The sequence below is a fragment of the Eumetopias jubatus genome, unplaced genomic scaffold, assembly GCF_037043125.1.
Source record: "Eumetopias jubatus isolate StellerSeaLion01/CBP00866 unplaced genomic scaffold, mEumJub1_p1.0 scaffold_6, whole genome shotgun sequence".
Lineage (NCBI taxonomy): Eukaryota > Metazoa > Chordata > Mammalia > Carnivora > Otariidae > Eumetopias > Eumetopias jubatus.
Window position 1 is genome coordinate 44,074,308 of NW_028274812.1, and position 23,699 is coordinate 44,098,006.

At 39.2% G+C, this 23,699-nt stretch overlaps 1 protein-coding gene across 1 annotated transcript in view; it reads left to right on the plus strand.

Moving 5' to 3' along the window:
* The first annotated feature begins 772 nt into the window (after positions 1 to 772).
* The window catches only part of CEP85L (centrosomal protein 85L), a 164,599-nt gene continuing 141,672 nt past the window's right edge, over positions 773 to 23,699 (plus strand). The window contains exon 1 of the mRNA XM_028117027.1: positions 773 to 994. Within this exon, the coding sequence (XP_027972828.1) occupies positions 922 to 994 (73 nt within the window). The 5' untranslated portion in view covers positions 773 to 921. The remainder of the gene's footprint in view (positions 995 to 23,699) is intronic.

The following is a 23,699-nucleotide window of genomic DNA, read 5'->3' on the forward strand; positions in this document are numbered from 1 at the left end:
TTTTTCTTTTCTGCTTTTTCCTGCGCACATTCTTGTATAGTAGATATTTTGCTACCCGCTCCCGCGCCATTGAATTTGAGAATTCAGGAACACGACTTCTTTTCTATCCCCCAAAGTGATCTATCAACGACGTTTCTGAAATGCAAGATGACTTTAATCCCAATCCCAAAGAAGACTGGGAGTCCCTCAATCCCTCCCGGGCTAGCCTTTTATCTCAAGCAGTCATGCTGCGGGCACAGGTCTTCCACGTCTCTTTCAGAGAGGTGCCCCGGAGGGCCTGAGGGATTACCCTAGGGAGGGCGGTACCGAAAGATACAGCCCCGGGGCCAAGTTCTTTTCATCTTCCCCTCTTCTCATCCGACTGAGCGCAAGGATGCGGAGGGAGGGATGCAGCTGGTGCGTCGAGGCAACCCACGGTCGCTGGCTGAGCAAAGCGGCGTAAGGGTACCCTGCGGGTCCGGGCCGCAGTTCCCGCCCCGCGCCGCGCACGCATTATGTAAGCGCCCGAGGCCACGCCCCCGTCAGGCCCCGCCCGCACCCGGCCCCGACTCAGGCTTCTGCTCTGCCGGCGGAGGGGGCGGAGAGAAGCCGCAGCTGCAACTTCGCCTGGAGGCTCTGAGCCCAGCCTGGGCTCAGCCGGGGACCTAGGCGCCGTCACCGCGGAGCCGCTGCTTCCCCGGCCCGGGCCTCAGCCCGGCGGGTTGGGCCATGGCAGCCGCCGCAGGCGGCGCCGCGTCGAATCTGGCCCCTGCGCTCCCCGCCCGTCGCTGAGCAGCCGTTAACCAGAACGCCTGCCCGCCCTCCCGCTCTTGCCGCCGCGGCCCCAGGCTCCGCACAAGTTTCCGCCGCGGAAGAAGCAGGAGGCGAAGGCGGGGGAGGACGGACGAGGGGAGTCGTGTGCCCCCGGCCCTCCGGCCCGCTATGTGGGGGCGCTTCCTGGCCCCGGAGGCCGGCGGCCCGGACAGCCCCGGCGGAGCCCGCAGTCTCCCGGCGGGTAAGTAACGGGACAGTCCCCCGGCTGACGTGGGGGTCGCGGCCGACCAAGGCGCCTCGGGACCCCGGCGCCGCTCCCCTCCCTTCTTAGGCCTGGCTTCCCCCGGGCCGCCTCCCCGACGCCGCCGCGCGCACGCCCGCCCTGTTTTCCCTCCCGGCCCCGCGGGCTGACATCTGGCGGGCCGCGTCCCCGGCCCCGTCCGCCCCGCATCGCGCGGCTCGGCGTCCAGCCAGCTCCTCCTCGGGCTGCAGCCCCCGCGCCCCAACTTAAAGCTCGCCTGGGCCTCCTGCGGTTGCGCTTTGTTGTCCGACCTCCTCCCTTTCCGTCGTGGGGTGTGTGGCCAACGTGGATAACGGGGCTCACGGGGGACGTGAGCGAAAGGTCGCTACGACCGTGCTGCGGCGGCGGCTCGTGGCGCGCCTGGGAGCGCCGGGGTCCGCTGCGCCCACGCCCGCAGCTGCTACATGGGGCGTTTTGGGGCGGGAGGAGGTTGCTGGTGATGCGGTCTCCTCCGTGAGTGATCCCGGAGGGGACTTCAGCCCCTCAGTGAAACCTGGTCACCTCCCCGCAGCCCTCTCTGGCGTAAGGGGAGGACACGTCCTGCATGAGCCAATCGATCTTTGAGCAGTGGGGGTGTTAATGCGTTCGCTTCTCCCTGGCACCTTCAAGGAAAATTTGGAGATTGTCGCGTTCAGTGTGCGAAGGGAGCGGTTTGTATCGGACGGACAGCCATTTCATGCCTGCATCTGCTTAGAAGTTATGTAGGAGCCACCAAATTAGGATACCCCCCCCCACCTCCAATTCGGAATAAAAAAAAAATCAGGCTTGGGTTGCCTGTGACAAGTTACTTGACACTGACCGTTCCTCCAGTCACTTTAATTGGATCTTGAACCCTTTTGAGAAGCTGGAAGTTATATAGGCCTTTTATCCAGAAAAAATTGCCCTCAGGACAGACGCAAAATTTTTCCTACAATTTTAGGTGTTTATAGAACTCTTAAGTAACCTTGTTCCACAAAATGTTTGAGTTTCACTTGTAACTGACATTTTCGTGTACATTCAAAGCTTTTGCAAAACCAAAAAAGTAGAAGCAGTATTTGGAAGTGTGAATTTTTTTTTTCTGATAGCATTTTCTGCTGTTTGAAATATATTAGGCACAGTTGCTATTAAAATTTCAAATAATGCAATTTTGTGGTAGTCTAGAAATTTGTGATGTGTTTTTTTAGACATAATTTTACCAGTTATTGGGGGATGTAATTGACAAGTAGAAATTGTATGTATATTTAAGGTGTACAACTTGATATTTTGATGTATATATGCATCATGAAATGATCTCCACAATCAAGCTAGTTAATATATCCATTACCTCATAGAGTTACAATACTTTTGTGAGTGGTAAGAACACTTAAGATCTACCCTCTTAGCAAATTTCAGTCATACAGTATTGTTAACTGTAGTCATCATACTGTACTTTTAGATGGAGACATATATAAATTTTAAAAGTCCAGAGTTAAATTTAAAATCATTCTCTTAAACTTGGTCCTGCAACACTTTTAGAAATAATGGAATTTAATGTAGGCATGAAGTTAGTAAAAATGTGAGTAAGAATTATTTTCTCTAAGATGTATACTACTTGTCCTAAGAAGGGGAGACCATAGTTAAGAGGTTTCTGATGCTTACTGAGTATTTGGAAATCCTGCAATCAAAGTAACTTCAGTAAGTGAGAAGACACTTCATTATCCCTAGGGGTTGGATGGAGTGGTTTCAATTTATCTGTACATGTCAAAAGCCATCTGTAACATCTTTGTAACCTTACCTCTTTAAATAGATTTGTAATAATAAGTTTGGAGGTATAATATCACCCAAGCATTGTATCCATTTTTTCATTGTTTTCCATGAGGAAGAAAACATCATAGTGCTTAGAAGTTAAGTAACTAAAGGACGGACTTTGAGGTTGTATTGCAGCCTCTAGACCTTAGCTGTAGCAAAGAACATAGTGGAAGGAGATACATTATAACAGTACCCAAGTTGAAGGAATTTGGACAGGATATCTTTACAAAGCATATATTTTATCTCAGCTTTTTTGACAGTGATAAACCATTGGTAAGTCAGGACATGCCTTTCCAATAAAAAAATTTTTTTTGCCTCTATGCTGAGAGTGGATTACTTTTACAGTAATAATGATGTGATTTTTGTTAATGCTTCTTCATTTTCTTGAGCAAATAAGTTTTTTTTTTAAGATTTTATTTATTTGAGAGTGAGAGAGATGGAGAGAGCACGAGCAAGGAGGAGGGGGAAAAGCGGAATCTCCACTGAGCAGGGAGCCCAATTGGGCCTGATCCCAGGACCCTGGGACCATGATCTGAGCAGAAGGCATAACGCTTAACCAGCTGAGCCACCCAGGTGCCCCATGACCAAATAAGTATTTAAAATTATTTTTTAGTTAGTTTTATAAAGTTATACCATAGATGAAAAACTTAAGTGTAGTTTCTTTTACAAATGAGCAGATGGTGAAGGTCAAGTTAACGACCTCTGCGTTGATTTATGCAGGGATTTCTTTTCCTTTCTGAGAATTTGAAGAGAATTTATATTTTTGAAATGATGTCCAGTGTATCTTTTGACGAAATTGAATGATTTTAGAGCTTTTTTGAAAACAAAGGTCTGTCTTCTGATTGAATTTGTCAGCAGTCATTTTGGTCCGGTGGGCCAATGGGAAGACCAGGGATAAGTAGATAATTTCTGGTATTAAAATGAGTTTATTTCAATATGTGGGTTAATTCTAGGTATCCTAAAACTGATTTGCTTATACAAATATGTAACTAGACTAAAGAGAAAATGAAAGGTAATATAGAATCAGCTGAAAATACTGAAGGGAACTTTTTTATTTTTTAAGTAATGACAGTAAAAACAAATAGTAGTAACAAGTGTGAGTGAGTTGGAAAATCCTGAACTTTTGACCTTTGCTTTAAGATTTAATTTTGTTTTGGTACCTACAGTTTTTCAGCTTTATAGAGTAACTGTTTATAAATGTAAATAAGATGAATATGTTCCTATATTTCCATACAAAGAAAAAACAAAAGTCCCCCCTCCGCCCTCTCCTCTTTCTCTATTAGCAAGTATGGTTAGAAAGCTAATTTTAAATAGAACAAGTGGTATGTCTTTTATGTTTTTGGTTGAGTGCATTTGAGAATACCTTACTATTCAAAATGTATAATAATTTCAAAATTGGTTGAAGGATGGGTATATTTCCCTTAAGTTCTTCTTGTTTGTTTTGTTTTTTTAGAGAGGGAGAAGAGGAGAGGGAATCTTAAGTAGGGTTCACGCCCAGTGCAGAGCCTGACATTGTGGCTTGATCTCACATCCCTGAGATCATGACCTGAGCTGAAATCAAGAGTTGGGATCCTTAACTGACTGGGCCACCCAGGTGCCTCTATTTCCCTTAGGTTTTAAAAATCTAGTATGATATAGTAATATTTTGAGTATGTATATCTAGTTATACTGAACTTGATTCATTTTATAAATATTAATATATTCAACCCTTACAACATTTTGGGGTAGGATATGATAGTTTTAAAGTGTGCTAAAACATAATGTTATGGAAAACAAGATCTGGAAGAAATGTCATTTGTTTAGTGCCCTGAGCTTGAAATCTACCTCTTTCTAGTTGTTGCTTTGCCATAGGTGATTAGTGATGTCATAATGATAGTGATGGTAACTGGTCTGATTACATCAGATACTAAGGTTTTCTGCTGTGGTTCTGAATTAGATGGATCTAAAAGTACCGTGGTAACAATGAAACATAATTCTTTCACCTAAACTCAGTTGGACATGTTCTATTATAATAGGCATTGGGAGTTGAGGCGGGAATCTCAACTTTAGTGATGACTTTTGTGAAATGAAGTTGATTAGTAATTGGAATTTGATCACTTCTTGGCTTGAATGAAGCTGGTTAATTAATCTGAGGCCAGGCCATAAATGGTAAGTTGACAATCACTATTATCATGTTGTAAATATTTCTGTGTGTTGAGGACAGAAAGATTTTACAGAGTCCTGATGTTTTCTGATTGGGTGAAATGTTTATATGCGTATTCTGAAGACATGTAGAGTCCTAGGTAGTATTTTACTGGGTGATGGCTTAAGTAGTGGGAACTAATGTATAAAATGTGCATTAAAAAATGAACAATGTCATCATCTAGATAACTTCCAAAGCTGCAATGAGATACTAAATATTATTACTACTTTAAGGGTATTCATATTTTACACCATCAAAATAATATTTTGAAAAGTAGAATTTATCATATAAGGGCACCTGGGTGGCTCAGTTGGTTAGGCGACTGCCTTCGGCTCAGGTCATGATCCTGGAGTCCCAGGATCCAGTCCCGCATCAGACTCCCTGCTCAGCGGGGAGTCTGCTTCTCCCTCTGACCTTCCCCCCTCTCCTGCTCTCTCTCTCTTTCTCATCCTCTCTCACAAATAAATACATAAAATCTATAAAAAAAAAGAATTTATCATATAAGATCTTTCATTTTAAGTGTGGGAATGGTTAACATAAAATGAACATCAAATTGCTCCTCATACTAATATTTTACTTCCACTTTTTATTTTTGTTAAATTAAAAAAAATCCATTGTTATTGCCTAGCATAGCAGTTGGCACATAATAAGTACTTGGTAAATGTTTGTGAGTCATTCTTTCAATAAATATTATGTAGTAAGCATTGTACTAGTCTCTAGGGATACATCACTGAACAAGAAAGATAAGGTCCTAGCTCTAAGGGAGCTTACATTCTAGTGAGGAGGAAGCTGTCTGTAAGTAAACTAACGACAAGAGAATTCATCTGGTAAGTACTATGAAAAAAAAGGAACTGGGTGAGGTGACCGAAGATGGGTAGAGCTACTTTGGATAGGCTGGTCAGGAAGGCCTTTCTGAGGAACTTATACTGAGCTGAGGCCAGAATGATGAGAAGGAACCAGGCATGAGGGAGGAGTGTTTAGGTGGAGGGTACAGAAACAGCTCTATGGTAAAAATGAGGAGTTTGAGGAATATCAAGAGCCAGTGAATTTGGACCATAGAGAGCGGGGATGTGAGGAGTGAAGGAGGCCTGATAATATAAGGCATTGTAAGAAGTTTGGATTCTCTTCTATATGGGGGGAAGTTAGCTGTGAAAGGGGAGGAGAGATGACTATTCATTCATTCACCCAAGTGTCTACTATGAGGCTGACACTGTTCTATGTATTGGGGAAACAAAGTAGACATTCTCTATCCTTGGTGTTTACAGATCACTCCTGGCTGTTTTGTGGGGGGAAGAAATTGTGGAGGGGTGTGGGAAAGAAGATCAGTAGGGAAGCCAGTTATTAGGTTACTGTAGTAATTAGGTGACAGATGATGGCTTTGATCATAGTGGTAAGATCAGATTTGGAGAGAAGAGAATGGGTTTGGAATATACTTGAGAAACCTGACAGGATTTACTGATGGTTTGGAGATGGAAAAGGAGGGAAAGAGGAATCAAAGATGATGTCTTAGTTTTGGCTTCAGTAATTATAGTCTATGGTAGTACCATTTCGTGAGGCAGGGAAGAGTGAGGAAGGCAAGTAGAATTGAGTTCTGTTTTGGTCTTGTGAAGTTTGAAATGCTTTTTAGAAGTTCAGGTAGAATATTGAGTCTGGAGCTCAGTGGGGAGATGAGAGGAGGAGGTATGAATTTTGAGAGATATCTGAGTATAAATGGTGTTTAAAGGTGGTCACATGGAGAGAGCATATAGAAGACAGCAGAGGATCAAGCTCTGGGACATTTCATGTTTTCTGTCAGGTAGAGGAAGAACGGAGGGAATAGCCAGTGAGTTTGGAGTAAAATCAGAGTGTTATGTTCTAGAAGAGAGAAGGCTGAAGGAAGGAGTTATCACTAAAGTCTTAGAGTTTTAGAGGCCGTGTAAAATGAGTCAGAAGACAATGGCCAGTTTTAGTGAGAGAGACTTAAAACTGGAGGGGATTAGAGATTTCTCTAATCCACTCAACTCTTTATTGCATAGAGATTAATACATAAGTCCTAAATAAAAGTTTGAATTGCTTTCTCCTTACTACTTCTTAAGCTAGGGTGACCCTAGGTTTGCCTGGGATGCTCAGTTTTAAAACTGGGGGAAGTATCTCCTGTCATGCCTTACATTGAACAGTGGCTGAGCCTTGACTTTGGCCAGGGCATCTGAAATGGTGTAAGTGTTCTTCCCATCAGGATAGATTTTCTCAGTCAGGGAACCTAGACTTTGGTAATTAGTTTTATTTTATGCTTTGGCCTGAGAATCTGCTTCAAAATAGTGATTCTGCCTCTTATTTTTATTTTCTTGTGTGATAAGTGGTCTTAAGACTTCATTACATAGTGCTAAATTAATTCAAGTCATTGATAAGATTATAAATTACTTTAAAGAATGAGTTTAAGATCAGGAGCTTTGTTTTATGCCTTTTCTATATGGTAGATGTCTAGTAAATAAGTATGGTTGCTTTATTGATGCTACTTTTCAGTACTAAAATTCAGAGTTAGAGATGAACTATAGTTTTTAGTTATCCTTCTGGAACAGAATGGGATGAAAGATTTGGACTACATTTCATATAAAATTCACAGTTTTCTACAAGGTAGTTACATTGCTCTTATAGGGGCAGATGTGTGTTTATTGACCGTAAGAAATATATATTGCCTTGCCATGACATTACAGAAGCTTTTTTGAAGCTTTCTCAGTAGTACTGAGCATTCCATCTCATTTGAGGAATAATGTACTGAAAAGTTTGACTAGGAATTAAGTTCTTTAATTTTGGGGAGATATTTGTTAATTTTCTCAAAACTTTATTTTGAAATGTTCTAGAACTAAAGTTTTTTTGTTTGTTTGTTTTGTTTTTTTAAAGTAGGCTCCACGCCCAGTGTGGAGCCCAGTGCAGGGCTTGAACTCACGACCCTGAGATCAAGACCTGAGCTGAGATCAAGAGTTGGACGCTTAACTGAGCCACCCAGGTGCCCCTAGAACTAAAGTTTTGTTTTAGTTTTGGCATTTAAAGATGTGTGGCACTTAGGTTCCTAAGTATGAGTAAACAAAAGGCTGACTGAGAAATAATTAGCTTATTCAGCTTCCTTTGGAGATTAATGGCTACATAAATGAAAGTAGCATTTATTAAGCCTAGCTACTGATTTAGGAAAATTTATTTTGATTGGGATTTTTATTTTCGCCCAGGTGCTATTGATCCTTCTAAGTTTTGGCATAATTTGCTATAGAATATTTTTTCTAGTAGTACTTTGAAATAGTTATATTCAAAGACAAAGAGAATCCTCTGGAATGCCACTTGGTATACTTTCTCCACATCTGTAGTGGTTTTATAAAAAGCCTCATTTTTACTAGTTTATAAACAGAACAGAGGCTTATAAGAGGTTAAATGAAATGTGGCCCTCATTCCAAATGGCTGCCAAGGTACTTTTTTTGAATGAAGCATTTCAAGTAACCAGAAGATAGGACTCCTCACCTTTTTACACATTGAAATCAACAGCTCTATAATTTTTTCATAGGAGGAGATAGACTTGTCTTTGTTGTTTGCTGCCTTAATGCTCTTGAATTCCTTGTTTTATATAATGAGTACTTGGCAAATATTTATTGGTTTGAATTTATACTTTTTCTGTGAAAGGCAAACCACTTATTTACCTGATCATTGTTCTTAATTGAGGTAATCTTAATCTCAACCTGAACCAATGAAAGTTCTTCCTTGTTATGATAGAATTGTAAATAAGGAAATTCAGAATCACGTCTGAAGAATAGTCTTAAACCTTTTGTGTTAATGTGTCTAAAGTTATTTAAAGTAGTTGAATGAACTTACCTATTTTTTTATGTTTAGAAAGCAAAGACTACTAGTTTTTGATTACTTAAAATTCAGTTTTAATTTACATTCCCACCAACAGTTCCCTTTTCTCTACATTCTTGCCAATATTTGTTATTTCTTGGCTCTTTGATAATGGCCATTCTAACTGGTGTGAGGTGGTATCTCATTGTGGTTTTGATTTTCATTTTTCTTTTTTTTTTTAAAGATTTTATTTATTTGAGAGAGAGAGAATGAGAGACAGCACAAGAGGGAAGAGAGTCAGAGGGAGAAGCAGACTCCCTGCTGAGCAGGGAGCCCGATGTGGGACTCGATCCCGGGACTCCAGGATCATGACCTGAGCCGAAGGCAGTTGCTTAACAAACTGAGCCACCCAGGCGCCCTGATTTTCATTTTTCTGTTGGTTAGTGATGTTGAGTACCTTTTCATGTACCTGTTGGCCATTGTATGTCTTTTTTGGAAAAATACCTATTCAGATCCTCTGCCCATTTTAAAACTTGATTTTTTTTTTTTTTGGCTGTTCAGTTGTATGAGTTTCTTATATATTTTGGATATTAAATCCTTATCACAGGAGCATGTGGGTGGTTCAGTCGGTTAGGCATCCGATTTTGATCTCAGCTCAGGATTCCATCTCAGGGTCTTGAATTCAAGTCTCATGTTGGGCTCTACGGTGGGTGTGGAGCCTACTTAAAAAAAAAAACCCAACTTATCAGATATATGATTTGGAAATACTTTTTCACATTCCAGAGGTTGCCTTTTCATTTTGTTGATGGTTTCCTTTGCTGTGCAGAAGCTTTTTGATACAGTCCTGCTTGTTTATTTTTGCTTTTGTTGCCTTTGCTTTTGGTGGCAAATCCAAAAAAAATATTGCCAAGACTGATGTCTAGGAGATTATCCTCTGTTTTCTTCTAGAAGTTTTATGGTCTCAGGCCTTATATGCAAGTTTTTAACTCATTTTGAGTTGATTTTTGTGTATGGTATTAAGATAGGGGTCTTTTGCATGTGGCTGCCCAGTTTTCCCAACACCATTTATTGAAGAGACTATCCTTTTCCCATTGAGTATTCTTGGCTCCTTTGTAGTAAATTAATAACCATATATGCATGGGTTATTTCTGCACCCTTTATTCTGTTCCATTGATTTATGTGTTTGTTTTCATGCCTGGCACTTTAAAAAAATTTTTTTTATTAAAGATTTATTTATTTGAGAGAGACTGAGCATGAGTGGGAGGGGCAGAGGGAGAGGGAGAGAGATTCAAGGAGACTCTGCGCTGAGCACAGAGCACTATGCATAGGACCTGAGCCGAAACCAAGAGTTGGGGACACTTAACCGACTGTGCTACCCAGGTGCCCCTTTATGCCTGGCACTTTTTTTTAAATTTTTTTATTGTTATGTTAATAATCATATATTACATCATTAGTTTTTGATTATGCCTGGCACTTTTAAAAATATATGTCTTCGTGATTTTTCACCAAGATGGTGGAGGAGTAGGAGACCTTAGTTTCATCTGGTCCCAGGAATTCAGCTAGATAGCTATCAAATCATTCTGAACTCCTGTGAACTCAGCCAGAGATCTAAGAAAAGAATAGCTGCAACTCTACAAATAGAAAAGCGACCACTTTCTGCAAGGTAGGAGGTGTGGAGAAGTGCATATGAGCTGATATATGGGAAGATAGACCCCAGGGGGAGGGAGCCTCTGTAAGCTGGCTACCGGAAAGTGATATAGCAGCAGAGTGCAAAATCAGAACTTTTAGAAAGAAGTCTGTTCTGGTGAGGGACATCCCTGCCTGAAGGATGCTCAGGTGATGAAGCAGGGTGGAATCCTAGGTGAGAAAGTGTGGTCTCAGGATCACCGGGGTTACAGGAAGATGGGGGGTGTCTGAATGTGGCAGAGTTCCCAGACATAAGAGTGGGGAAGTTGGCTGCTATCAGTGAGCCCAGGAGTGGGCTCTCAGTTCACGGTTGCCATAAACTGAACTGCGGCCTGGTCTGGTGACTGCTGTCTGAGCAGGGGCCCAACAAGTGACAGAACTGGCAGAACTGACGAGACCCCCGGGAGGAGTGGCATGGGTGAGAGCCACAGGAGTCAGCCGGGTTTGGAGACTCAAAGCAGGGTTGCCTGTCTGAGATAGAAATGCTTGGTCAGGGCGCCTGGGTGGCTCAGTCATTAAGCATCTGCCTTCGGCTCAGGTCATGATCCCAGGGTCCTGGGATCGAGCCCCACATTGGGCTCCCTGCTCCACGGGAAGCCTGCTTCTCCCTCTCCCACTCCCCCTGCTTGTGTTCCTGCTCTCGCTATCTCTGTCTCTATCAAATAAATAAATAAAATCTTGAAAAAAAAAAAAAGAAATGCTTGGTCACAGGCTGGGTGAGCACAGAGTGGGGACCGAGACCAGTGAGGACAGGAGTGATTGATTGCTTTTCCCTGAGGGTGCACTGAGGAATCCGGTCCAAGCTCTTGGCTCTTGGCTCTGAGGCTGGAGATTGAGAGGCCACCATTTCAATCTCATCCTCTAAAGTAGTACTGAAAGCCTTCAGGGAACAAAAGCCACATAGATCAATCCGGAGCAGATTACTTAGCCTTGCCCCCTGGCAAGGGCAGTGTCATTCTGCCCGGGGCAAAGACACCTGACAATCATTGCAGTAGGCCCCTCCTCCAGAAGATCAGCAAGAACATCCAGGCAATACCAATTTTGCCAATCATTGAGAATTGCAGAACTCAGTGCTAGGGGCATACAGCATATAGAATTCATGTTTTTTTTCCCCACAATTCTTTAGTTTTTTAATTTAAATTTTTTTTCTCTTTCCTTTCAACAATTTCTTATTTTATCAGCTTTTAAAAAAATCTTTAATTTTCATTTTTACAGTTATATTCTAACCTTTCATTGTATTTAATGATTAAATAATGACTCATTAATATTTAATATTTCATTACAATTTTGGGATGCAGTTTCTTCTAAAAGACCACAGTACACCAAGAATCTAGTCTATGGCTCTGTTTTCTTCACCTGTCTGATCATATTCTCTCTCTCTTTCTTCTTCTTTTTTTTTTCTATTAAAAGTCTTTTTAAAAATTTTCATCTTTACAGTTACATTCTTTCAATGTATTTACTTTTGTGTATTATATATGTATATATATATTTATGTAAGTTTTCTTATTTTGAGATATTAGTTTCTTGTAACAAACTGACCAAAATACGGTCAGGATATAGTGTATTGCTCTGTTCTTTTCACTTGTCTGTTTATATTCCTTCTCTTTTTTTTTTCCTCTTTTTTTCTGGTCTTTTAATTTTCATTTTTACAGTTACATTCTGTCCTTTAATTGTATTTAATCTTATTTTTTACATATATAAGTTTTTCTTATATATGCAAAGTTTTTCTTTACAATTTTGGGATCTAGTTTTCTAACAGACCAAAATACACACAGGATCCAGTGTATTGGTCTGTTCTGCCCACCTGTCTGATTATATTCTCTCTTTTTTTTAATTTTAATTTTTTTTTTCGGTTTCCGGTCCCATCTGATTTCTTTAATGTATATTTTTCTGGGGTCGTTGTTGCCATTTTAGTATTTTGTTCTGTCGTTCATCTGTTCTTCTCTGGACAGAATGACAAGATGGAAAGACTCACCTAAAAAAAGAGAAAAAGAGGCAGTACTGATCGCCAGGGACCTAATCAGTATGGATATAAGTAAGATGTTGGAACTAGAGTTCAGAATAATGATTATAAAGATACTACCTGGATTTGAGTAGAGAATCCCATTCTGGAGAAATAAAAGAGCTAAAATTGAAATAAGTTGAAATAAAAAAAGGCTATTAATGAGATGCAATAAAAAATGGAGGCTCTAACTACTAAGATAAATGAGGCAGAAGAGAGAATTGTGATAATAAAAGACAAAATGATGGAGAATCGAGGAGCTGAGGAAAAGAGAGATAAACTACTGGATCACGATGGGAGAATTTGAGAAATAAGTGATACCGTAAAGTGAAACAATGTTAGAATAATTGGGATCCCAGAAAAAGAGGAAAGAGAGAGAGGGGCAGAAGGTATATTGGAGCAAATTATAGTGGAGAACTTACCCTAATCTGGGAAAGGAAATAGGCATAAAAGACCAGGAGGCACAGAGAACCCTCCTCAGAATCAATAAAAACAGGTCAGTACCCTGACATATAATAGTGAAACTTGTAAATCTCAGAGACAAAGAGGAAATCCTGAAAGCAACTTGGGACAAGAGGTCCATAAACCTACAAAGGTGGAAACATTAGGCTTGCAGCAGACCTATCCACAGAGACTTGGCAGGCCAGAAAGGACTGGCATGATATATTCAGGGTACTAAATGAGAAAAATATGCAGCCAAGAATACTTTATCCAGCTAGGATGTCATTCAAAATAAAAGGAGTGATAAAAAGCTTCCAGGACAAACAGAAACTAAAAGAATTTGTCATCACCAAACCAGCCCTACAAGAAAGAGTAAAAAGGATTCTTTAAGCAAAGAGAGAGCCCAAAAGTATATAGACCAGAAAGGAACAGAGACAATCTACAGAAACGGTGCCTTTACAGGTAATACAATGGCACTAAATTCATATCTTTCAATAGTTACTCTGAATGTAAATGGGCTAAATGCCCCAATCAAAAGACACAGGGTATCAGATTGGATAAAAAAGCAAGACCCATTGATATGCTGTCTGCAAGAGACTCATTTTAGACCCAAAGACACCTCCAGATTTAAAGTGAGGGGGTGAAAAACCATATATCATGCTCCTGGACGTGAAAAGAAAGCTGGGGTGGCAATCCTTATATCATACAAATTAGATTTTAAGGCTGTAATAACAGATGAGGAAGGACACTATATCATAATTAAAGGGTCTATCCAACAAGAAGATCTAACAATTGTAAATCTTTATGCCCTAACATGGGAGCAGCCAGTTATATAAACCAATTAATAATAAAACTAAAGAAACACATTGATAATAATACAATAATAGTAGGGGACTTTAATATTCCACTCACTTCAATGGACAGATCATCTAAGCAGAGGATCAACAAGGAAACAAGAGCTTTGAATGACACACTGGACCAGGTGGACTTTACAGATACATTCACTCCATCCTAAAGCAGCAGAACACACTTTTTTGTCAAGTGCACATGGAACATTCTCCAGAATAGATCACATACTGGGTCACAATCAGTTTTCAACTGGTACCAAAAAATTGAGTTCTAAAGAACTCAATCAAATACATGGAGGCTAAAGACCGTCTTATTTAAAGAATGAATGGGTCAACCAGGAAATAAAAGAAGAATTTAAGAAATTCATGGAAACAAATGAAAATGAAAGCACAACTTTTCAAAACCTTTGGGATGCAGCAAAGGCGGTCCTAAGAGGAAAGTATATAGCACTACAAGCCTTTCTCAAGAAGCAAAAAAGGCCTTAAATACAAAACCTAACCTTACACCTAAAGGAGCTGGAGTAAGAACAGCAAAAAAAAAAAAAAAAAAAAAAAAAAGGCCTAACCCAGCAGGAGAAGAGAAATAATAAAAGATTAGAGTGGAAATCAATGAAATAGAAACCAAAAGAACAGTAGAACAGATCAACGAAACTAGGAGGTGGTTCTTTGAAAGAATTAATAAGATTGATAAACCTCAGGCCAGACTTATCAAAAGGAAAAGAGAAAGGACCCAAATAAATAAAATCATGAATGAAAAGAGGAGAGATCCCAACCAACACTGAAGAAATACAATTATAAGAACATATTATGAGCAACTATGCCAGCAAATTAGGCAATCTGGAAGAAATGGATGCATTCCTAGAGATGTATAAACTACCAAAACTGAAACAGGAAGAAATAGAAAACCTGAACAGACCCATAACCAGCAAGGAAATTGAAGCATTAATTGAAAATCTCCCAACAAACAAGAGCCCAGGGCCAGATGGCTTCCCAGGCGAATTCTACCAAACACTTAAGGAAGTATTAATACCTATTCTTCTGAAGCTGTTTCCAAAAAATAGAAATGGAAGGAAAGCTTCCAGACTCTATGAGGCCAGCATTACCTTGATCCCAAAACCAGACAAAGACCCCACCAAAAACGAGAATTACAGACCAATATCCCTGATAAACATGGATGCCAAAATTCTCACCAAGACTCTAGCCAGTAGGCTCCATTTAAAGGATTATTCACCAGGACCAAGTGGGATTTATTCCTGGACTGCAAGGGTGATTCAACATCTGCAAATCAATCAGTGTGATACACTACATAAATAAAAGAAAGGATAAGAACCATATGATCCTCTCAATAGATACAGAAAGACCATTTCATAAGGTACAGCATTCTTTCTTCATTAAAACTTTTCACAGTGTAGGGATGGAGGGAACATACCTCAATTTGGTAAAAGCCATATACGAAAAGCCCACAGCAAATATCACTCTCAATGGGGAAAAACTGAGAGCTTTTCCCCTAAGGTCAGGAGCACAGCAGGGATGTCCACTATCACCACTGCTGTTCAACACAGTACTAGAATTTCTAGCCTCAGCAGTCAGACAATTAAAAAAAAAAAAAGCATCTGAATCGGCAAAAAAGTCAAACTCTCACTCTTTGTAGATGACATGATACTCTATGTGGAAAACCCAAAAGATTCCACCCCAAAATTCCAAAGCTTATACAGGAGTTCAGCAAAGTGGCAGAATATAAAGTCAGTGCACAGAAATCAGTTGCATTTCTGTACATTAACAATGAGACAGTAGAAGGAGAAATTAAAGAGTCATCCCATTTACAATTGCACACAAAACCATAAGATATCTAGGAATAAGCCTAACCATAGAGGCAAAGGATCTGTACTCAAGAGAACTTTACAACGCTCATGAAAGAAATGGAGGAAGACACAAAGAGATGGAAAAACATTCCATGCCCATGGTATGAATGCACAAATATTGTTAAAATGTCTATGCTACCTAGAGCAGTCTACATATTCAATGCAGTCCCTATCAAAATACCATCAACTTTTTTCACAGAGCTGGAACAAACAATCCTAAAATTTGTGTGGAATCAGAAAAGACCCCAAATAGCCAAAGGAATGGCGAGAAAGAAAACCAATGTTGGTGGCATCACAATGCTGGACTTCAAACTATTACAAAGCTGTAATGGTCAAGACAGTATGGTATTGGCACAAAAACAGACGCATAGATCAGTGGTACAGAATAGAGAATCCAGAAATGGACCCTCAACTCTATGGTCAACTAATCTTTGACAAAGCAGGAAAGACTGTCCAGTGGAAAAAAGACAGTCTCTTCAACAAATGGTGTTGGGAAAATTAGACAGCCACATGCAGAAGAAGTTATTTGTAAATGACATATGAGATAAAGGGCTAGTATCCAGAATCTATAAAGAACTTATCAAACTCAACACCCAAAGAACAAATTATCCAATCAAGAAATGGGCAGACAACATTAACAGACATTTTTTTCCAAAGAGGACATCGAAATGGCCAACAGACACATGAAAAAGTGCTCAACATCGCTCGGCATCAGGGAAATCCAAATCAAAACCTCAATGAGATACCACCTCACACCAGTCAGAATGGCTAAAATTAACAAGTCAGGAATGACAGATGTTGGCGAGGATGCAGAGAAGGGGGAACCCTCTTACACTGTTGGTGGGAATGCAAGCTGGTGCAGTCACTCTGGAAAACAGTATGGAGGTTCCTTAAAAAGTTGAAAATAGAGCTATCCTATGATCCAGCAACTGCACTACTGGGTATTTACCCCAAAGATACAAATGTAATGATTTGAAGGGACACCTGCGCCCCAGTGTTCATAGTAGTAATGCCCACAAGAGCCAGAAGGAAAGAGCCTAGATGTCCATTGACTAATGGGTAAAGAAGAAGTGGTATGTATACACACACACACACACACACACACACACACACACACACACACACACAGTGGAATACTACTCAGCCATCAAAAAATTGAAATCTCAGCATTTGCAACGATGTGGATGGAATTAGAGGGTATTATGCTAAGTGAAATAATTCAGTCATAGAAAGATCATTAAATGATCTCACTCATGTGGAATCGAAGACACAAAAGAGAGGTCACAGGATGAGAGGAAAAAAATAAAACAAGATAAAAATCAGAGAGGAAGACAAACCATAAGAGACTCTTAATCCTAGGGAACAAACTGAGGGTTGCTGGAGGGGAGGGCGATGGGAGGATGGGTAACTGAGTGATAGATGTTAAGCAGGGCATGTGATGCAGTGGGCACTGGGTATTAAGTAAGACTGATGAATCACTGACCTCTACCTCTACCTCTCTGAACCCAACAATACATGATATGTTAATTAATTGATTTTGAATTAAAAAAATAGAAAAAAATAAAAATAAATCTCTTCATAGTCATTTAATTATCACAACAACCCTATAAGATAGGTACTCTAATTTGTTCTCTTTTTACATGTGAAGAAATTGAGCTACAGATTAGATAAGTGTCTTACTCCCAGGCTCACTGCTAATAAGAGGTTGGATAGAGCTTGAGTCCAGGCAGCCTGGTTTCACAGTCCATTCTTTACTGCTAAGGTATACTGTTAATTCTATAATAAAAGAATAGGGGCACCTGGGTGGCTTAGTCATTAAGCGTCTGCCTTTGGCTCAGGTCATGATCCCAGGGTCCTGGGATCGAGCCCCACATAGGGCTCCCTGCTCAGCGGGAGCCCTGCTTCTCTCTCTCCCACTCCCCGTGCTTGTGTTCCCTCTCTCACTAAAAAAAAAATTCTATAATAAAAGAATAAAACACTAAGACAATTAGATTCACTTAGCCTAGAGATAATCAGTACTGAAATGGACTGGATGATGGCAGTGAGGAACAAATATTGCAGTATTAAGTTTCTTTCATTTTAGCTAGATAATCTCCAGTGTAGGTTGAGATTTTGTGTGTGTGTGTGTGTGTGTGTTTACTAATAATGTGAATGCTTTTCTTGTGTTTTAATGTTCTTTTTAATTTTTTGTAACTTTTTCTGTTTTGTTCCTATAGGATTTGTTAGGAATTTTGGCCACCATCCCCCCAAACCATTTATAATTATTATTTTTTAACTGCTTTGGAAAATATTTACTGATCTTTAAATAGGTACTTAAATGCAAACTGGCTCAAGGGATAGTTAAAAATCTCCTGGATTTCAAAATAAACAACAACAACTCCTCCAACCCTGTTTAATCCTTCTTCTAAAAGGAAAAATATTTTTTAGATCTAATTATAAGGCTTCCAGAATTTTAATTTTATACCATGAACATTTATTGGGTGTGTAGTGGCAATAATGACTGGCAATAATGACTACATTTATTGAGACCCTGCCTGACTCTGCAGCTCTGTGCTAGAGACTTAAAAAGAATAAAAGGTTGTCTTTCACTGTTCTTAATTTGGTGAGGGAGAAGAAAGTCATACACAAATGGGTTAATATAATTTAGAAAATGCTGTTATTGGAATTTTGAGTGATATATTGGGAGAACACAAGACACTTTTAGAGCAAGTTAATTCTGAACCGAGACTTTTAAAGAAGGTAGAGAAGGAAAATAGCTTGGAGTCCATTAAAGGACCTAGTCTGTTTGGAGGCAGTGATGAGGTATGTGTGGCTAGAGAGTGTTTGTAGGGGAGCTGAAATGGGCGAGGTAGGGGTTGGAGGGATTAGAAGGTGGGCTGTCAATTGGTTAAGAACTTTGCCAAACTTAAGTAGTTTGAGTTTTATTTAATATGCAGGAAGGAGCCTATAGATCTATATGAACAAGAGAATGATGTAAATATATTTGATTGTCAAAAGGTAACTCTGGTAGGAGGGGTTGAGGATGGCTTGGATGGAGTTACTTCAGTGGCAGATTCTTGTAGCACTCCAGCCAAAAGACATGATCTGTGATGGGCATGGAGAAGAGAGATCTAATTCAGGTAGTATTTAAACAGTTTTACAAACTGATTACCTGTAAGGGTTAAGGAAAAGAGTTTTTTTGTTGTTGTTGTGTTCCCTGGATTTGTTTTTAACTTAGTCTTACATTGATTTCTACTGATAGTAGAATTGGGGCAGTTGAGGGCCACTCTCTGAACTTTGCACCATTTCAGAGGTGTTGAAATGTGAGATATGTGCATCTTCTGGCATACAAGGGTAAATGTGCTTTGGTATTTTCTGTTTTGTTCTCTTGGTTTTGTGTGTGTGTGTGTGTGTGTGTGTGTGTGTGTGTGAAAGTTGGTTCCCAATCCACTGATAACTTGCATTTTGAGAAACACTGCAGTTTGTATTCATGATTTGTATTATATTCAGCTTTTTATGTAAAAGTAAATCTTTGTTTTTATTTTCTTCTGGCTTAGAGTTGTCATTTGAAAAATTCAGTAAGATTGTTATTCTTCTAAGTGCAGTTATAGATATATAACATTGTGGAAGATGATATTGTGTGCATTTTTGCTTCCAACTACAAAAAAAAAAAGCTTCAGAAAGAAAGTATAATAGGTTACCTCTTCACTTGATGCTAATCTTCTTGTATTTTCCAGTGTGAGAATTATTAATTTTTAAATAAGTTATCCCTAGGCATTCAGTATTCTATTTAAAAGAATTGAAATTGGTGTTAAAAAAATATACTGTTTTCCAAAGAGAAGTTCCAGTGGGTACTGGTGTTCTGGTATCTTTGCTATTCTTACAGAAGTGCTTCTGTCTTTGTTCTAGAGAAAACTGATTTTACAGTCAGTCATTCAATTGCTTTAATATGATAGGACCTAGGTAAGACTTTATTGTTACAGATCACTGAGACTTATTTTAATTTTTTTAAAGTCCATAGCACATCTCTAGAAATTGAGTAGTTCCCATTTCAGTAACATAGTCATATAACTATCATGTGAGAATATTTTCCTTATATCTCCTGGTAAGCATATTTCACTTGTAGTTCTTAACTGCTTTGTGATTCTGGATTGACTTGAATAGAAACAAGACATGTCATTTTCAGAATGAATTAATTCAATCTAAATTAAAGATTAGAATGTTATTTTATTCATGACATTTGTTAATTATCTTTAGTGTTTTAGGCATATAATATAAATTGGATCCTTTTTAAAAAAGAAGTACAGTTGACCCTTAAACAGTGCAGGAATTTGGGGTGCCAATCCCCTGTGCAGTCAAATCCACATAAATCTTTTGACTCTTCAAAAACTTAACTACTAATAGCCTTCTATTGACTGGGAAGCCTTACAGATAACATAAACAGTTGATTAACACATTTCTTACATGTTATATGTATTTATACTGTATTTTTACAATAAAGTGAGCTATAGAAAAACATTAAGAAAATCACAAGACCAAATACAATAGTGTACTGTATTTGTCGATACCATAAGTTTACGTCATCTTTGTACGAGACACATTGTATCTGTATCAATATTGTCATAAATGATACAAAACACTGTAGATCTTGTACATGTATCTAATGCTAGACACTAAAAATGAAAAGATAGCGTGAAAAAGAAATTCATATATATTTACAGGTATAAGGATGCATGCATTGATAATGAAGAAGCAATAATATGATTGCTCATCAGTAGCCTAGCCTATACATTAATGAATGAATCATTATAACATTTTTATGGCATATAGTATTACACTCATATTCATAATACATTGTTGGAAACTTAAATTTTTTTAAAAACCACTTATGTGTGATGATAGGCTGATACACAGTTTTTGGTTACTAGAGAGAGGGGCATACTATGAGGGAATGTAATTCTTTGAAAGCAAAGTTACAAAACTGAGAAAACTAACACATTATTAATTTTACATTTAATGTTACTTATTTTATGCCTATGTGAAGATAGGCTATCCATTCCCATCCAGGTTTTGCACAGGATGTTCTACATGTGAATGCTTAGGCAGTTATGACAATGGCACAAAAACATCTCACACAGTTCTTGCCATACAGTTATTAGGTTTTCATGCAAAGACACATATACAGCAGGTAAGTTTATTAACTGCATGGCATGATGATTATTTACTATTCATTAAATGGAAGTGGATAATCCTAGAGGTCTGTATCCTAGTTGTCTTCATACTAATAGGTATGCCATTCTTACACAATCTTGCACCCACATAAAAGTCTTCATGTTGATAGGCTGAGGAGGAGGAGGAGAAAAAGGAGGGGCTTGGTCTTGCTTTCTTAGGAGTGGTGGAGGTGGAGGAGGTGGAGGAAGTGGATGGGGAAGCAGGCACACTTGGTGTAACTTTACATAAATACATCGTAATTTCTGTCTGACTTCTTTGCTTTTTCATTTCTCAAAAAATGTTTCTATGCAGTACCAGTCATTCTTCTGCCATTTGCTTTAGTTTTCGTGCTCTCATCATGGAATGGTCCGTGTTGTAAAAGAAGTCAAAGCAGTCTTGAGTAATCAGAACCCTTCTGCCAGATTGTTTAATGTCAATTTGTTTTTCTGGCACTGCTTCTTCTGTGTCTTCTTTTTCATTGTCTGGCATTGGTTCAGAAGCTCTCCTCTCCAGCAAGCCACTATCTGTTAATTTCTCTGGTGTTTTATCTGCTAGCTCTTGAATTTCTCCAAGATCCTTATCTTGAAAGCCTCAATTTCCCACCTATTTTGCCATTTCCACAGTCTTTTTCATTATTCCTTTGATTGGCTCTGTTATAAATCCTATGAAGTCATACACAACATCTTGACAGTTTCCTCCAGCAGGAATTTATTATTTTTCGGTTGGTGGCTTTCACAGCTTTTTCTGTAACAATGATGGTATCATCAGTGGTGTAATCTTTCCAGACTTTCATGATGCTCTCTCTATTGCGGTTCTGTTCCATAGCATATATAATCCTTTCCACAGTGAACCATGCAAAATGAATCTTAAAGGTCCTTATGACCTCTTGACCCAGAGGCTGAGTTAGAGACATTGAGTTAGAGACATAGAGACACAGAGAACTCATAAGGTTCTAGGTGATCAGGGGCTTTGTCAGATATCAAAAGCACTTTAAAAAGCAGTCCCTTTCTGGCAAGGTACTTCCTGACTTCAGGGACAAAGCATCAGTGAACCAGTCTAGATAAAGGGTTCTTGTTCAAGCCTTCTTGTTTTGCAACCAAAAGACTGGCTGCTGGTGGTTAGTCACCTTTTTCATTCAGAGCTGGGGGTTAGCAGCTTTACAGATAAGGACAGTCCTCATCATACACCCGACTGCATTTGCACAAAACAACAGTTAGCCCATTCCTTCCTGCATTAAATTTTGGTGCTCGCTCCTCTTCCTTACTAATAAATATCTTTTGTGGCCATTTCTTTCAGAGTAAGGCACTTCTGTCTGCCTTAAATTTAAACCTGTACAGGCAGATACCCTTTCTCATCAATGATTTTCGTAATGGTGTCTGGGAATTCATCTGCTGCCTCTTGGTGGGCAGAAGCTGTTTCTCCAGTTATCTTGACATTTTTTAAGCCAAACTTCTTTCTAAAATTATCGAACCATCCTGTGCTGGCATTAAATTCTTCAGCTTTATATCCTTCACCTTCTTTTTGCTTTAAATTGTCATGTACTGTAATGACTTTGGTTTTTCTCAAATCATACTAATAGGTATGCCATTCTTACACAATCTTGCACCCACATAAAAGCTGTATTTTTGGTACAAGTTAAAAAGATATTTCACGAAAAGTTGAAGTTTTTTTTGCTTTTTCTGGTGTAGCTGCAGCAACGGCTTCACAAATTTCCTTTTCTTTTTTAACAGTGGTCTTCATGCTGGATGCATTTATTTAGAAATGGAAGGCAACTGCAGGTACAGACCTCAAACTATAGTACATATCAAGCATTCAGCTTTTTCTTTCTAATGTCCTGACTTTTTTTCTGCTTCTTGGGAGCATTTCCAGCATCACTAGTGACAGTGTGTATGGGTCCCATGGTGTTGTTGAAGGTTTATGTTATTGCACACAACACAATGAAAAATATGCAAGAACCACAAGAGATCACTCAACAAGAGGTGGCTACAAAACTATAACAGTAGTACAGTATGTATGTACTATAGTTAGTTTTATGCAGTTGTGATTTATTACTACATCTTTGTGTTTATTTACATTTCTCTTGACTTCAAATGGCACCATGTACAGTGTGAAATGTTTGTATAAGTTTTGATTAATTGTAACTTTTTTCTGTTTTTTTTAACTTTCCCCCCATTTATTTATTTATTTATTTATTTATTGATGTAGTGTTCCATGATTCATTGTTTGCATATAACACCCAATGCTCCATTCAGTACGTGCCTTCTTTAATATACCCATCACCAGGCTAACCCATCCCCCCACCCCCTTCCCCTCTAGAACCTCAGTTTGTTTCTCAGAGTCCACAGTCTGTCATGGTTCATCTCCCCCTCCGATTTCCCTCCCTTCATTTTTCCCTTCCTACTATCTTCTTTTATTTTTTTTAACATATAATGTATTATTTGTTACAGAGGTACAGGTCTGTGATTCAACAGCCTTGCACAATTCACAGCACTCACCGTAGCACATACCCTCCCCAACGTCTGTCACCCAGCCAACCCATCCTTCCCACCCCCTTCCACTCCAGCAACCCTCAGTTTGTTTCCTGAGATTAAGAATTCCTCGTATCAGTGAGATCATATGATACATGCAGCCATAAAAAAAAAAAAAAAACCCGAAATCTTGCCATTTGCAACGACATGGATGGAACTAGAGGGTATTATGCTAAGCGAAATAATTGTAACTTTTTATAATAGATTTGTATATATTTTATGGTAGTGATAAAATAGGACTAGTATTTACATATATTTTGTGCATTCATGACAGACCTTTTTCTTAATTTTTTTGGCATCTCTAGGCTAGTTGGTTGATTTGCAAGTTTTTTCATATT